The sequence below is a fragment of the Tyto alba genome, unplaced genomic scaffold (genome assembly GCF_018691265.1).
Source record: "Tyto alba isolate M040663 unplaced genomic scaffold, T.alba_DEE_v4.0 Super-Scaffold_5, whole genome shotgun sequence".
Classification (NCBI taxonomy): domain Eukaryota; kingdom Metazoa; phylum Chordata; class Aves; order Strigiformes; family Tytonidae; genus Tyto; species Tyto alba.
In genome coordinates this window covers 1,672,068-1,686,689 of record NW_024881326.1, presented here as the reverse complement: position 1 = coordinate 1,686,689, position 14,622 = coordinate 1,672,068, and the positions used below count along the sequence as shown (strand labels likewise).

The 14,622-nt window shown below is 43.5% G+C and overlaps 1 protein-coding gene across 1 annotated transcript in view; it reads left to right on the top strand.

Annotated features, from left to right (window-relative positions):
* Positions 1 to 14,622, top strand: part of CUNH8orf48 (chromosome unknown C8orf48 homolog) — a 117,154-nt gene that overhangs the window by 23,894 nt on the left and 78,638 nt on the right. Inside the window, 1 exon segment of the mRNA XM_042807251.1 lies at positions 3,356 to 3,431. Coding sequence (XP_042663185.1) covers positions 3,356 to 3,384 — 29 coding nt within the window. The 3' untranslated portion in view covers positions 3,385 to 3,431.

Here is a 14,622-nt window from a genome sequence, read left to right as displayed (position 1 = left end):
GTCCAGGAGGGTAGAATGTCTCAACACTAATGAAATTCAGATCTTGTCATACTTGCCTGAACCTGTATCTCATCTCATCTGTATCCACAGCTATCAGATTCCTATGGGGAATATAAAATATCAAAGATATAAAATCATTAGGCATCTGGTACTGTACAGAACTGTTTCAGGAAGGTGAGTGGATGTTATTTGTAACTCCATTTCACCATCAGTTCAGGTATGTGTATTTTCAGGACTAAAACAGGAATGCTTTTAAAATCTTAAGTCTGCAAAGTATTGCTTGTGCTTCAGCAGCATTTTGGGAGAAGGAGACTGTTTTTATGGACAAATCCCTGCCCTTCAAAACAATGTCTGAGGCTTCTGTTTGAGGCTCTGCTGCTGACTCTTGAGTGACTATGGCCAAACCGTTCGGTGTCTGTGGGTGATATGGCAATGCTACCGCCACTTTCTAGTCTGTCTTGCTTTTAAGCTTCTTGAAGGGAAAGAATGCTTCTTTCTTTTGTGGATGAATTGGTGAACCAAGTTGGCAAGCAGTGGGTACAGGGTGACGTGGATGAGAGAAACCTCAGAAATGACAAAACGTGGCTGAAGGAAGCCCACCTCGAGCGTCTGCACAGAAATAAGCAAGTGCCAAGAAGAAAGCTTTATGGGAGAAGCTCTTGCTTTTTCCTGGGAATCAACATGACTGGGTGTCAATCTGAAATGCGTGTACACTAATGCACAGAATGTGGAGAAGAAACAAGAGGAGGAATTAGAGGTGGTCTTAAAGTTGCAAGGTGATGATCTTGCTGGGCTCACCGACATGGCTCACACAACCAGAGTGCTGCCGTGGAAGCTCAGGAGAAACTCTTCAGGGGCCTGTTTGGAAGACTCTCAAGTAGGACACTTGGGGAGAAGAGGGGTCCAGGAGATCTGGTTGATTTCCAAGGATCACCTCCTCCAAACTCAGGAACGGTCCATCCCAATGTACAGGAAATCAAGTGATGGTGGCAGGAGGTCTGCATGGATGAATGAGAAGCTCCAGACAAAACTCAAACATAAAAAGGAAGCATGCAGGAGGAATAGAGCGACACTGGCTGAACATGCAGGGATGGGATTAGGAAAGCCAAAGCCCCTTGGGAAATGAGAAATGTAAATGCAACAGGAAGAGCTTCTCTAGGTATATCTGCTGCAAAAGAAAGGCTAGAGCAAATATGGACCTGAAAGGGACAGGAGATGTGATGACCATGGGCATGGAAGAGGCCAAAGCGCTCAATACCTTCTTTACTTCAGTCTTTACTGGTCAGATTTGCCCTCAGCTGTTCCAGCCCCCTGAGACCAGTAGGAAAGCGTGGCACGGTGAGGACTTGGCTGTGATATGTGATATTGAGTTTTAAAGAAACTACTGAACATTCACAAACCCATGGGAGCTGTTGGGATACTCCTGGGAAGCGCTGAGGAAGCTGGCCGGTGTCATTGCAAAGCTGTTCTCGTTAAATTTTTAAAGGTCGTGGTGACCCGAGGGAGGCTTCGGAGGACTGGAAACAAATAAATTTAATTCCTATTTTCAAGAAGGGCAAGGAGGAGGATCTGGGGAAGTACAGGCTGGTGAGCCTCACTTCAGTCCTTTGGGAAGGGAACACAGCAAATCTTGAAAAACATTTCCAAACATAATGACAAGAAGGAAATTGGGTGGAGTCAGTGTGGATATATGAGGGGGGAGATAACCTTGACCAACGTGGTAGCCTTCTACAATGCAATTGTTAGACCAGGGGATGAAGGAGAGCAGTGGATATCATTCATCTTGACTTTGGAGAGTCTTTTTCCACTGTCTCCCAGACTATTTCGTAGACAAACTGATGAAATATGGGCTGGATAAAGGGACAGCGAGGTGGGTTTCAAACTGGCTGAGCTGCTGCTTTCAAAGGGTTGAGATCAGCAGCACAGAGACCACTTGGAGGCAAGTCAGTAGTGGCGTAGCCAGGGGTTGATACTGGGGGCAGTGCTGTTCAGTAGCATCCGTGATGAGTGAGATGATAAGAGTGCACCCTCAGCAGGTTTGCAGATGATACAAAACTAGGGGGAGTAGCTGATAAACCATGTAGTTGGGCTGCCATTCCGAGGGACCTCGACAGCCTGGAGAAGTGGACAGAGGGGAACCTTGTGAAGATCAAGAAGGGGAATTGCAAAGCCCTGCCCTTGGAGAGCAACAGCCTCATGCACAAGTACATGGCGGGGGCCAGCTGGCTGGAAAGCGGCTTTGCAGAAAAGGACCTGGGGGTCCTGGTGGATACCAAGCTGAGCACGAGCCAGCAGTGTGCTCTTGTAAAGCCCAGGGGCATCCTCGCCTGCATTAGTGTTCTTGAGGGAAGTGATTATTCACCTCTACTCAGCACTGGTGAGACTCACAGTAGCAGTAGAGGTGTATTGTAGCAGCAGCTTGTATTGCAATGTCCTACTGAGATTTCAGTTTTTGGGAAAGAGTTGGGCCTCTAGTACGCTGCTTAAATTTTGAGAAGACTGTTAATGTTATCTGTAATCATTGTATTAATTGCACACTTGTACACACACACAGCGCACACACTTCAGGTTGAGTCAGGTTCCATCCACTGAAGTCTCAGTGTCAACATATTCTCACGAGGAAACTTTCCATTGAAAAACCCCAAAGCAGTCTTCATTGTCCATGCTCTAATTTAATTCAAACATTAGAGAATAAATTATTCCTACATTGTTTTGTTGTTTTTGTGTGAGTCATAATTCTTCAGTGTATTTTGTCTGAGCATTATGAGCATGCAAACTAGGATCTCAGGACTGTGCACATTTAATCCCATTAGCATTTAATAAGATAGAAAGGTTCAGTTATTTACAAAAATAATTTGAGTGATTTTTTTTTTTTGGTCCGGAAATACTGATTTGTTGGAAGAAACTTTTCATGAAACCATATTAGAATATCTGCAAGCTGAATACATTTCTAAACCTTTTAATGAAATAGTAATAATGTTTTACTTTGATACATACGTAAGCATAGGCTACTGATGCAGTGCGTCTCCTTGCCTAGAGATGGACTTGGCTACTGTGACTCCTGTTTTTGTATCTTTCTGGTTTAGTAAGCTAATGTTTTTATAAGGACAAAACTTGCCTCTAGTTGCTGGTGACTTGGTAATAATGACGTTATCAGTGTTATGTTAAAAAGAGTAATGATTATTTACATTGAATCCTTAAAAAAATAAGTTAAAATGCCAGATGGGAGACCGGACTTGTATGAAGTTTTAATGGGCTGTGGGGTTTTTTTGGTGGTGGTGGGTTTTTTGTTTTGTTTTGTTTTTTTTTTTTAAATATTGTTAGGATAACCCTCTTTTCTGATTCTGTGTTTCAGTTAAAGGACCAAGTTTGGTGAATGTCTGAAATCTTCAGCTTTATCGGAAGGATGAGGTCCAGAAATTATACATGAGGTATTGCAGTTTTGTTGTTTTAATAGGAAGCTGATTGTACATACCTGACCCCTAGGGTAACTCAAGCTTCCTTTGACTTCCTGATGGTACTGATCGAGTAAGAATGTTGATAAGGACATATAAACTGGCAGCAAGTGATAAAAATATATAATACTCTTCTCAAATGAACACAAAAACATCTTTCCAAATAAAGACAACTGACCCGAAACTGTAAACCTACACCTTGTGAAATAATATAAATAATCTCTTTGATTTCAGTAGCAGGAGAATCTTTGGTTTCTGACTTTGAGTGTGTGTCTCTCATGCACTCATCCATACATACACTGTGTGTTTTCAAATGTTGGATTACTTCTAGCATTTATATCATTTAAATATATATTGGCTTTTTAATATAGTTTCAAGCTTGCTTGCTTGCTTTCTGCCTTCAGCTTGCTTGTAGTTTTCCCTGCTGCCTTTCACATTGTCTCTTCTATTATTGCATTACGGAAGAATGTGCCTCCTTTCTCTAAATCTGCATCTTTTGGATATAAAAACATTTGTGTGAAATGTATCCGTAGTGTTGTAAACCTAATATTTAAATGATTCTTTTCTCCTCCTTCAGAGCTGGTGTATCAAGACATCTACTAATATGCTTGTGCACAAAATTGCAGATGAAAGCCAGAGTGGGAGTGAGATGAAAAATGAAATGAAAGTGGGGACAAGGAGGAGGGAGGGAGGGAAAGGAGGAAGGAATGTGAGGAATATGAGGAGGAGAGAAGGCAGGGGAGGCTTCAAAGAGCATGGAGGGAGATGTCTTAGCCTTGCTCCTTGTTTTTCACTGCCTCTTCTATAAACTCACGTGTCAGAACAAAGGGCCAGATTTTAGGAGTATATTAAATATGTACATAAAGCCACCCGTGCCATTTTCAGAACCCAGGTACATACTAGTACACATCTGTCTTTATCCTTGGGTGCTTAGAATACTTTTGGAAATCTTAAGGTTTCAAGTCTGCAAAGTGCTGATCAGCTCTCAGCTGAGAGCCAGCTAGGCTTCATGCTTCCCAGTAGGTTCTGCGTCCTTGGAGGGTATGGGCTTAAAGAACAAACACTGGGTTGTTACAGAGCGCCGCTTTAGGTATGTGTGTAGTGTCACTGGGTTTGTAGGTGTGAAACACCATAGATTTATCTGAGAAGTCCTGAAGTCAAACAACCTCTTTGTGCCTTTGTCTTCTGTACTGTTAATGTCAAAACAAAATAGAAAAAATTATCTATGTTAGATTTTACCTGTAGTCGTCCTTAGAAACTTAATTTGCGTAAAGCCCTTGCGATTACATCCGGTGATTTAACTGGCAACTTAGATGAGATTTAAGCAAGTCAGTATTTCAGTTAAGTGTATAAAATTCTAGCTCTAGTCCCTTGGATGCTTTATACTATTTTTATCCTAGTGAGCAAGAAAGCTCTGCTTTTAGCAGTTGTTCAGCCTGTTCTGTCTTCATTATACCTGAGGTTTTCTCCTCCCTTATGCAAGATGAGAAAAAGACTGCAAGTTTTGGAAGCACTTGTAATAACTCATTCCAGCGTTGGTCAGATCTGCAAGACAATGGAACGTTCAATCCTGTTCCTATGAAAGGAACGATATTTAGTGGGATCCTGTTTCTCCTTAAAGCTGCAATGGGCTGGGGTAACTTTAGGGGACAGTCTGTGTATGACAAAACCAAGTAATTTAAGAGCAGAACCTGATACCATCTTACCTCTGCATGGGGAGATGCTGAGCAAAACAGCTTCCGTTGATTCAGGTGGAAGTTGCAGGCTGTGCGACTGCTCAGGACATCTGCTTTTGTGTTCCAGAAGAACTCGTGTGGGCAGGTGTGCGTGTGCTTAGCGTGGACCATAAATGTAACATAACTGTTTCCCTGGGCATTTAGTTTATAGAGAACTCACAGGGAGCTAAATTGGGTTTTTAAGGTTTTAGTTTTAATTTAAGTAATCCCCGAAGTGTAGAGCAATTGAAGCAACAGGCCTGTTGTGTTGTAGATTTGGATTCTCTCTGAATTTGATATTCATCCCACTGATTCTGTTGACTTCTCATGATAGTATAACATGTTAAGGTAGTATAACTGTGATTTGTTAAACACCAGCAGCTTTTTAGGTGTGATGACAGCCTCCTTGTAACTGCGTGTTTTGGCAAATACTGTCTTTTGTCTGTACAAAGTCCAAATCCTTACGGAAGCTGCTGGTGCCCATTACCAGGAACAAACTACATGTAAGTCATGTTATAAACTGAATGCTTGACTAATTCCCTCTTTAAACCAGCACGTTGTTAAAATGTACCTGTGATACGTATTTTAGCCCTCTTGTCTATATAGTGGTGTGAGGCAAATTTATCATCCTGATCAATGAAATCCTTGTCTGACATTTTTAGGGTAGCTTTGAAACTGGATATTCAATGCTCTCGGTAGGTGTGCTGACGGAGGCTTAGGCATGCGGTAATGAAACGTGTTCGGAAAAGACACTGAGTCTTATTCCTTTCACCTGCTCTTATTTGGGGAAGGGTTTGGATTTTTTTTCTCTTTATAACTTGGAAAACAGCGCTGTATCAAAGTGCTGTTCTCTAAACAGTAGAGCAGATCTGCTCCTTCATGAAGTTAACTTCAAAATAGGCTTTGCTGCATTCTAAAAACTATGTTGAGATTGTTTTTCTCGAAACAACACACGCTATTCCTCTTTTCGGAGGGCGGATTTTCCTGATAAGCCAGCCTTTGTTTTTCCTACTAAAGGAACAGTCTTATATCATCAGCTGTAAAACGTGGCTTCTTTTTTCCCTTTGAAATTGTCTTTCATGGTTAACTTTTTGCTAATTTAGTTCATATTCATTTCTTTTGCACAACATTCTATGCTGCTCTTCCCACACACCTTTCGAAATCAGGGGCAATTACATCCTGCGGTTACAGAGGCAGCCTGTGAAATTTTCCATCAGTCTATATTTTAAATGTTATTCTGTGAAAACACAACTCCTGGAGTGTAAACAATTCCCTAGCCTACAGTGATGCTTAAACTTGCTCAGCGATTTTTTCCATTTGCCTGTTTCTAGGATCAGTTTGTCCTAATTCTCTGCATTAAATGTTTTTTTTGGAGTCAGAACAAGTACTTACCAGACCAGGCACAAGTAGATGTTTAATTGTTGTCCTGAGTTATAGGATAAACAAAAACTGAAAGCTGTTTAGAGCTGAATTCAAAGGAACAAAACCAAAACCTGAGAACCTTCATAAAATAAGATCTTAAGACAATCAGTGGCCTTTTAGTTAAATTCTCATTTTCTTTGCGGGTGGAGGAGGGTCCTGAGTCTGGGCTATTTGGCTACGAAAGGGAGATGAACAAATGAGATCTGCTTTTGTATCCTTCTCCCTTTTTTAATCTTTCCTCTCCTTTTTTTTTCCTTCCCTACTGCTAGCAAGGAAAGTAATTACGGATGGGACGCTTTGCAGCCTTTCTGTTGGATTTAAAATCTGCCAAGATTGAAACTCCCACAGGGATAACGTTTTTTTAAAATGTGCCAAAGAGCAAAAGACTGTTTGAACATTCCAGTATTCATTCAAATAATTTGAGAAGAAAACTCTTCTCCTTCCAGCCAGTGTGCCTGTTCTTGATGAATAGTTACAGTCTAGGACTACAATATATTCGATACTTGGGGAATTTTACCTTTAAAATTATGCAAGAAAAATAGTAAGTTAAAGGGTGGGAGGGAGCAGGGGGCTGAGAGGGGGAGTGATGGATGTCATTTTAGATGCAGCTACTTTGTGTCTATGCATTTCTGGAATAAGATCACATTTATTTCCCCACAGCAGGGACTGGGGACAGTCTCTGCAACTTGAGAGTTCTAGGTAAGCAGCAAGTGCCCTTCCTTCTTCCCCACTGCGCTCCTCTCCCAGTCCTAGAGCCCAGGTAGCTTGTCTGTGGGGCGAGTAGAGCTGGTGTGCAGTAAGCTGGTCCCAGCACTGAGGCTAAAAGGCTTAGGGATGAGGGGCAAAGGGAATAAAGACTTTCTTTAAGCATTCAGCACTTACTGGTCAGCATTGACTTTCCCTTTAGCTCCAAATCACATTCCAAATGGGAAAAGTTTGCATTTGAGATCGGTTAATGTGTGAGAGATCGGCAGGTTACACGGCAGGTGCCTGAGTGCTGCTTCAGCCCTGCGTGGAAGGGGATGAGGGGCATGGCACCCCCCCTTTGTGAGCTGGGGGGGCTCAGCCTTCATCCATGGCTAGCAAGATACACTGGCTGGGTGGATGTAGGGAGGGGGAGGAAGGGGTCTGCTACTTCTGGGGGCGAACAAAGGGGACGAGTGACATGGGTGACTGAGGGGGAGGCTTATATGCGTGTGGAGAAGTGGGTGAATGGGGAGGGGGTCCCTGGGGCCCCGGTGGGGATGGGGAGGAAGGTGCAGGTTGTGTGAGAGGAGGAGGAGGAGGAGGGGGTGTTGATAGGGGTGTTCGGCGCACCTTTGTGCTGTGAGGGAGGCTGTTACATACGTCTTTGTGAAGGGGTGGGTGGGTTGTGTGCGTGGAAAGCTGTCGGCACCCCGGGTTGGGGGGGGGGGGGGGGGACAGTCACGCCTCTGATTAGAGCTGGGTGACCCCAGTGGGGGGCCACGAGTGGCCCTGGGCCGGGTCGGGGGGGGGGCAGCGGGGTGAGCGGGGCAGCCCTGGGTGCTCCCCCCGAGCTGCACCCAACGAGGCACCCGCCTGCCCGGCCGGACAAACGGCGCGTCTGCAGCAGGAGCTTTCCCGTGCTTGGGCTTTTTGCTGCTGCGCTCCGTGCCCCGCGCCAGGAAAACGAGCTTTGTCGGGAAATCAGCTCATTAGGTGGATTCCCTCTGGAAGGGGCACACATGCCCTTCGCCTAACGGGGAAGGGAAAGGAGGCTTTTGGCTGTGTCCATTTAAAAAAAAAAAATCGCGGCGGCTGCCCCCTCCCTCCTCCACTTTGTAACGAGCCTCTGGTTCCGCACAAAGGATTCATCATAGCCATGCAGTACTCACCTTCTCCGGCCACATCTTCCGCGGCTCGCTGGGCTACTTTCAAAAGGGGAGAGTGAGCAGGGGGTGGCAAGGCTGGGAGCCCGTGCTGGAGCCTGAGCATGGAGGTAGCCTGAGCCCTTGCTCACTGGCCAGTCTCGTTCCCCCCCCCCTTGGTCTTTAAAATCGAGAGGCGGATAATGCTGAACAGGCGCCTTATCTGTGCTGCAGATGCGGGGAGGGTGGAATAGCTCCACACACCCGCTCCCTCAGCAGCACTCACTGATCCCAGCCAAATTTTTCAACTTTATTTAGGGGGAAGAATAGATCACATGGGGAGGTTCACCAAACTGGGAGGAGCATGTTAGTGCAGAATCAGGTCACTAACATAAAAACCCAGGAGTTAGTCACAGACACAAAGATTAATAGTGTTAGCATAATCCAGGCATAAAAAGCAGGCTGAGACAAAGACAAGAGATACTGATGGGAATTAAATGATTCTGTTTTCTTCCCTTATCTGTGTCATTAAGCAGGGTAATTTCCTGCTCCTTTTATCAGGTGAGTTTTCCTAACTGAGTAAGAAATACGGTAGAATGTAAAGAAATGTTTTCAGCTTCCAAGTGCTTTTGAGCGCATTCTTCTTGGCTGTCAATCTAGCGTTTCTACAGACTTTTTTTTTTTTTTTCCTTTTTTTCACATTTCTGAAATGCTGTCTCTATCCTGCTGCGTTGTATTGATTTAGTCCCAGAGAAATAGATGCTGCAGACCCATTCCAAAACATAAACATGCCCACATAAAATAGTTTAGGCTGAATAATTGCCTCTGACTCTAATCTTTCATTTGCATCTCCTGCTCAGACAAAGGCAAGAAGGCTGCTGGCTGATCCCTTATTGTCTCACTGGCTGAGAAATCGTCGTGGAATTAAGTTTCTACAGTGCCTTTTTCTGATATCTGTCTTTCATTCATTAATAGATGGCAAAGCTCCCCACAGGAGCATAGGTAATACAAAAGCTGTCCCCGAGTGCTGAAGAGCTGGTTGCTGCCAGGACTGCAGCACGATTCTTACAACTGTTAATATCTTTGTTTATTTAATCAACTGCACGTTCCAAAAACCCTGTGATGGACTCTGGGTATTTAGAGGCCAAAACTCAAATGTGGATGCCTAAATATGAGTACCTAAATACACACATATCTTGTGAAGAAGTGGGCCTGACTTTTATAGGTGCTAAGCAACTGTTCTTCTGCATTTCCATCTGCTTTTAAATCACATCCCACCCTCTGCCACCTTCCTCGTGTCCACACTTTTAAAAAGAAATTAGCTTTGAAAAGTAGGCTATCTAGTTCCTTTGCTTACAGAAGCATCCGGCCCAAAAGAAGCTTCATGGTAAAGCACAATACCAGATGAAGGAGAAATCGGTGACCAGGTGGAATGCCACAACAGAGCCAAGAGGCCTGATGTGTCCAGTTAGTGTAAAACTACAGGAGAGTTTATCTGCTGCGCACCCAAAAATGACTCAGACACTCATCGAGCAAGTGGCACCTGCCTACAGAGTGACTATCCTTCCTTCAGTTTGCAGAAAAATTAACCAGCTTTGGCAGTTAAAGGCTGAAACAGTCAAAATGTTGATTCTTGGCAACTTCTTAATGAAGTGCCTCTGGATTAGAGATGCTATCAATCAGGACATCACCTCAAGAAAAGCATCCTCCACATTCGAGTCGATCAAAATATGTCACTCTGAATCCTTCGGTGTGTGATGCAGTTATCTGTGGAGTATGACTTCATGCTCCTTGCTTTCATCTCCCCAGCTTGGGGTGCAAAGGGGGGGTGACCTGTGCTGATCCCAGGCTCCCTGCTTCCTGCGGGTCTCCGAAAGGAATCGGGGAGCGCAGCTGCTTGCATGGGAGGGGAACTGCAATTGCAATTGGTTCTTTTATTTGGCAAATCAATGGAGTGGCGAAAAAGCACTTTACAGCTTTACTACAATACAAGCATGCTGCAAACACAGCTAGAACCTGTCTGTGTGCTTTAAGCTTGAAAATGGTGTCTTTCTCAGCTAGTCTTGAAGAGAACCTGGGTTTTATTACCTGGAGACTGACCTTTATGTGTAACTTCCATTTCAAGTGGGCAGAGGCCTGATTTTTGACAGAGGTGCCATCCATTCCTCCGTACATATAGTTTGAGATATTTTCTTTGGTTGTATTTTTTAATAATTTCTCTGTATTGCCAGCTAGCACTGGAAAGTAAGATAGCAAGCCTAACAAAGGCTGTTACAGGTCTGGGTCAGCCCTTATTTATTTTTTCTTCCCCAAGTTCTTTTTCCCTTACTGACTGAAGTTTTCTGTCTTAAGCATTTCATAAAACTTTCTTTTATATTTCTTTTTATACACAGCTTCTTACTGAAGTATCTTATGTCAACTGAAAAAGCTATATATAATGTGTATGTATACATGCATATTTATACATATGCATACATATACATATGCAGAGACCTGGGAATACAAATTTCTACCAGTTTGTATTAGTGCAAGGGTTGTTTTTCCTCCATTATTATTACTCTCCCCAACATTTTGTCTATGAACTCCTAGGTAAACAAATAAGGAATGTCTGAAGATGTTCTAATATTATTTTTATGCTACATTGAATCTTTTTTTCAAATACTTGTTCTTAATCCAGTATGACTAATGCACTAAAATTTCTCACGCTCTCAAATTTGCCACTTTCTGAATTTTTCTCTATTTCGAGGCTCGGAACTGGTCGGAAGCTACATCAGTCAGTTTGAAGATTATGGCTGTGTCAGAGGACTGTTGACCAACTACAGGAACGGCATTTATATGGCATAACCCTGTCTCCTCCAGGAATACTTACACTTCCCAGAGCATCAGTGATTCGATAAAAACTTGATGTCATGGTTTAGTCTGCAGATCCAAGTTGGCAGAGGCAGAGGCCCAACGCCCATCGATTTCGGCAGGACTTAGACCAAAGTATCTTTCTGTTTTGTGATCTCTTGACAATGAATGCTGCTCGAAGTTCATGGGAGCCATTAGAAAGACCACAGTATGTTCTGACAGTAATTGAAGGGCTAGAAGAAAAATGAACGTTTGTAACTCCTTGAGAAGTTCTTCAAGCTTTGAAAAATGGCCCAAAACTTCTCTCCCAGTCTGCACTGAAATGTTCCTTATTCATCATTGCAAAAATCTCTGATGTCCCAGTCAGGTTGTTGACATTTCCATTGCTGCTTCTATTTTAGATGTTATCATTAGTAATTTTTCACGCATCCAGATTGTCCGTTCTCTTAGAAATTAAAACTACAAACAGTGACAAATTAAAGCCCATCAGATACCACTGTAACGTAGGTATGCGACACAAGGAGATCACTCCCAAGGTAATGTTTTCTCCTCTTCTACCTTCAATGCCTATATTCTTGTCAAGGTGCTCTTCTCATTACGTAGGGGTTGAAATAAGTCTGTTACATGCAATGGGTCACCATTTTACCTTGGCACAGTGAGAAAGGAATATGGCTTTCCTGATTTAGAACTGAGCAGGCATGCATTGAAGAAAGAATTTTTAAAAGCAAAGTTTCTCATCAAAGCCAGGCCATCAAATTCCTCTTCGTTTGATAAAGTTATAAATATTTGCCGCAGGGGAAGAGCAAAATTCATAGTCAAACATAATGCAATGAAAGCCCATTATGCAAAAAGTTTTAGTGCTTGTGTGTTGTTGTTCTTCTCTTCAATCCTAACCAGAAGGTTTGATTTTATTAGAAGAGAGAAAATTTACTTAATAAAGAAATCAGTTAACAGTCTATTCCTGGATGAGCACATAATGTAAAAATGGCTTACCCTGGTACTGCTGCTACATCCATCAGTATCACTAATTTTAATTGAATACAGCCTGATCATGAAATGTGGAATGAGTTTTGGGATTTCAGGGGCATTGTTGGTGAGAATTACCAGGCTGTTCCACTAGCATTCTGCACGGGGGTCTATGAAATGGCTCCTGAAGAAGACTGACAGCCCCTGAATGCTTTAATCCAGAAAGAAGGCAGGCGAGAGGGGGGCACGGTCGGAGTGTATAAAATACAGAAAACTGAGGAAGTCAGTCAGAAATTCCTAATTAATCTCTGCCATTTTTTGAGAATAAGGAGAAGTGCAATGAAATTGAAAGGCGTTACGGTTAATATTGGTGGAAGGAAATGCGTAGGTACATGGCACAGTATTCTTGTGTGGAATTCGTTTCAGCAGGTGTGCACTGAGGTTGCAGATTTCAGTAAAGGTGTCAATGTTCACGTGGGAATGAGAGCATCCAGAATTAGAAGCTCTACATTTTTATGGTGGCCTGCGGTTGTAAGACAGACACTGCTTAGCACATGTAAAGAGGGAATTCCCTCTTGGGCAGATTTCCTGTATTAATTTTTCTCTGTAAGTGTAAAAGCATTTTTAAAAGCATCTGGGATTGAGCAGTGTCAGAATCCTGGGCTGCATAGACAACATGTTTGATCTCATATAGTGGCTTCTGTTTTCTTGCCATGGAACAGTTCTGTTTTCATGTCTGCTAGGTGAGGAATAAACTCTGGTTCAGCAACAGCAATATAAATCTACATTTTTCCACTGAGGTCAACTCCTTTTGTGTGTATCTACATAAATTTCTAGTCCTAGCACTAGTGTTTAGAGCGCCAATGTGTTGTTTTTACCAGATCAAAAATCTCCCCAAAACAGCTTGAATCAAATAATGAACATTCTGGAAACATGAAATAGAGTAAGAGCATTCTAACGCATGTAGGATAGGTACCTCTTGTTTTACACCGCTGTATTGCAAAGGTCAGAACCGTTAAAGAAGCTGACGCGTTCTTTGAAATGACCCCGACTAACCCCAGAATAGTTCTCTGCCAGCACCAATCTTGTCATTTCTTGGATTTTCTTTTGTTGCCTCTCTTGCCTTATGTAGAGCACTAGTTAAATTTAAACACCAATCGTGGCTCAGGACAGAATCTCCCATTGATGAAATAGGTACGTACGCCCGTGAGTGGACTTCCACGTGCTATACGTACCCTCCTGCGTTTTGTGTCTGAGGTTCTTTTTTCCCCACCACTGGTTTTCTTTCAAAATGAAATTACAGCAGCTTTCAGAGCACGAGAAGGCCCTGTTCAATAGTTGGCAGGCCTAAGGTTAACAGTCTCTCATTTTCTTTCAATAAGGAAACTGCAGCACTGCCTCCCTTCCTGCGGAGATTGCCTGGAAGGCCGGCCAGGAGCCTCGGAGCCGGGCTCTTCTGCAGAGAGCTGCTCTCTGGCGTGGGACTACTGGAAAAGGGACTAAACTGGTTGCTACAAACTCTGCTTTTCCATCTTTTTATCTTGCTTCTACCATTACCTCAGTATATTAGGACGCAGAATGAGGTTATCACTTTGACTTAGGCAGGAGAAGCGTGTTAAATCCCGGCCGGTCTCCGCTGCAAGGTGCTGCTGGGCACGAAGCGCTTTAGTGGTTGTGCTGATTGCCCCAGTCTGAGCGGAGTCCGGGTTGAAAAGAGGGCTGAAACCACCTTAATTCTGTGAGGTTTCTGAAGAACAGCTGTGTGTTTGTTTTCTGGTCACTTCCATCGTTTCTTTGGAAGCCTGAGCTGGCTGTTCCTGCTAGACACCTCTGCCCGCAGCAATCTCCTTCGGGGACAGTCTGCAGCCACAAACCTTGTTCTCTGTTCTCTCTTCCCATGCCAAGAGATCCGTAGGCCTCCTCTTCGCCCTTAACTCTCATTCCCACTAAGTCAGCGTCCCTTACTCCTCTGTGCCCCACCATGGGCTTCCGTGTAGCTGTGCTCGGCCCGGCTGCTTTCCTGGAGTCTGCCAGAGGCGATACGGTTCTGTGCATTGATGCCTGGAGGCAGATGTACAAACAGAACAGCCTCATCCCCTTAAGTGCAAAACCTCCTATCGCTTGGCTGATTATCATCACTCAGCTCTTCTGTTCCTGAGGTTTCCTCAAGCTTTTTGCTTAAGCTGTGTTTTTCAGTTGGAATTGTTCGCTGACAATTTGCCAAACGTGTAACACTGTGTCGACTGTATAGCCTGGGAATTTTTTAGTCTTTCCCTCTAAGGTATTAGTGCTTCTAGTCCTGAAGTAGCAACTAAAAGCTGATGGAGTGATGAAATTTGTCACCATTAGTAGGGTTTTTTTCCCCCTCTTTATTAAAATTTACCC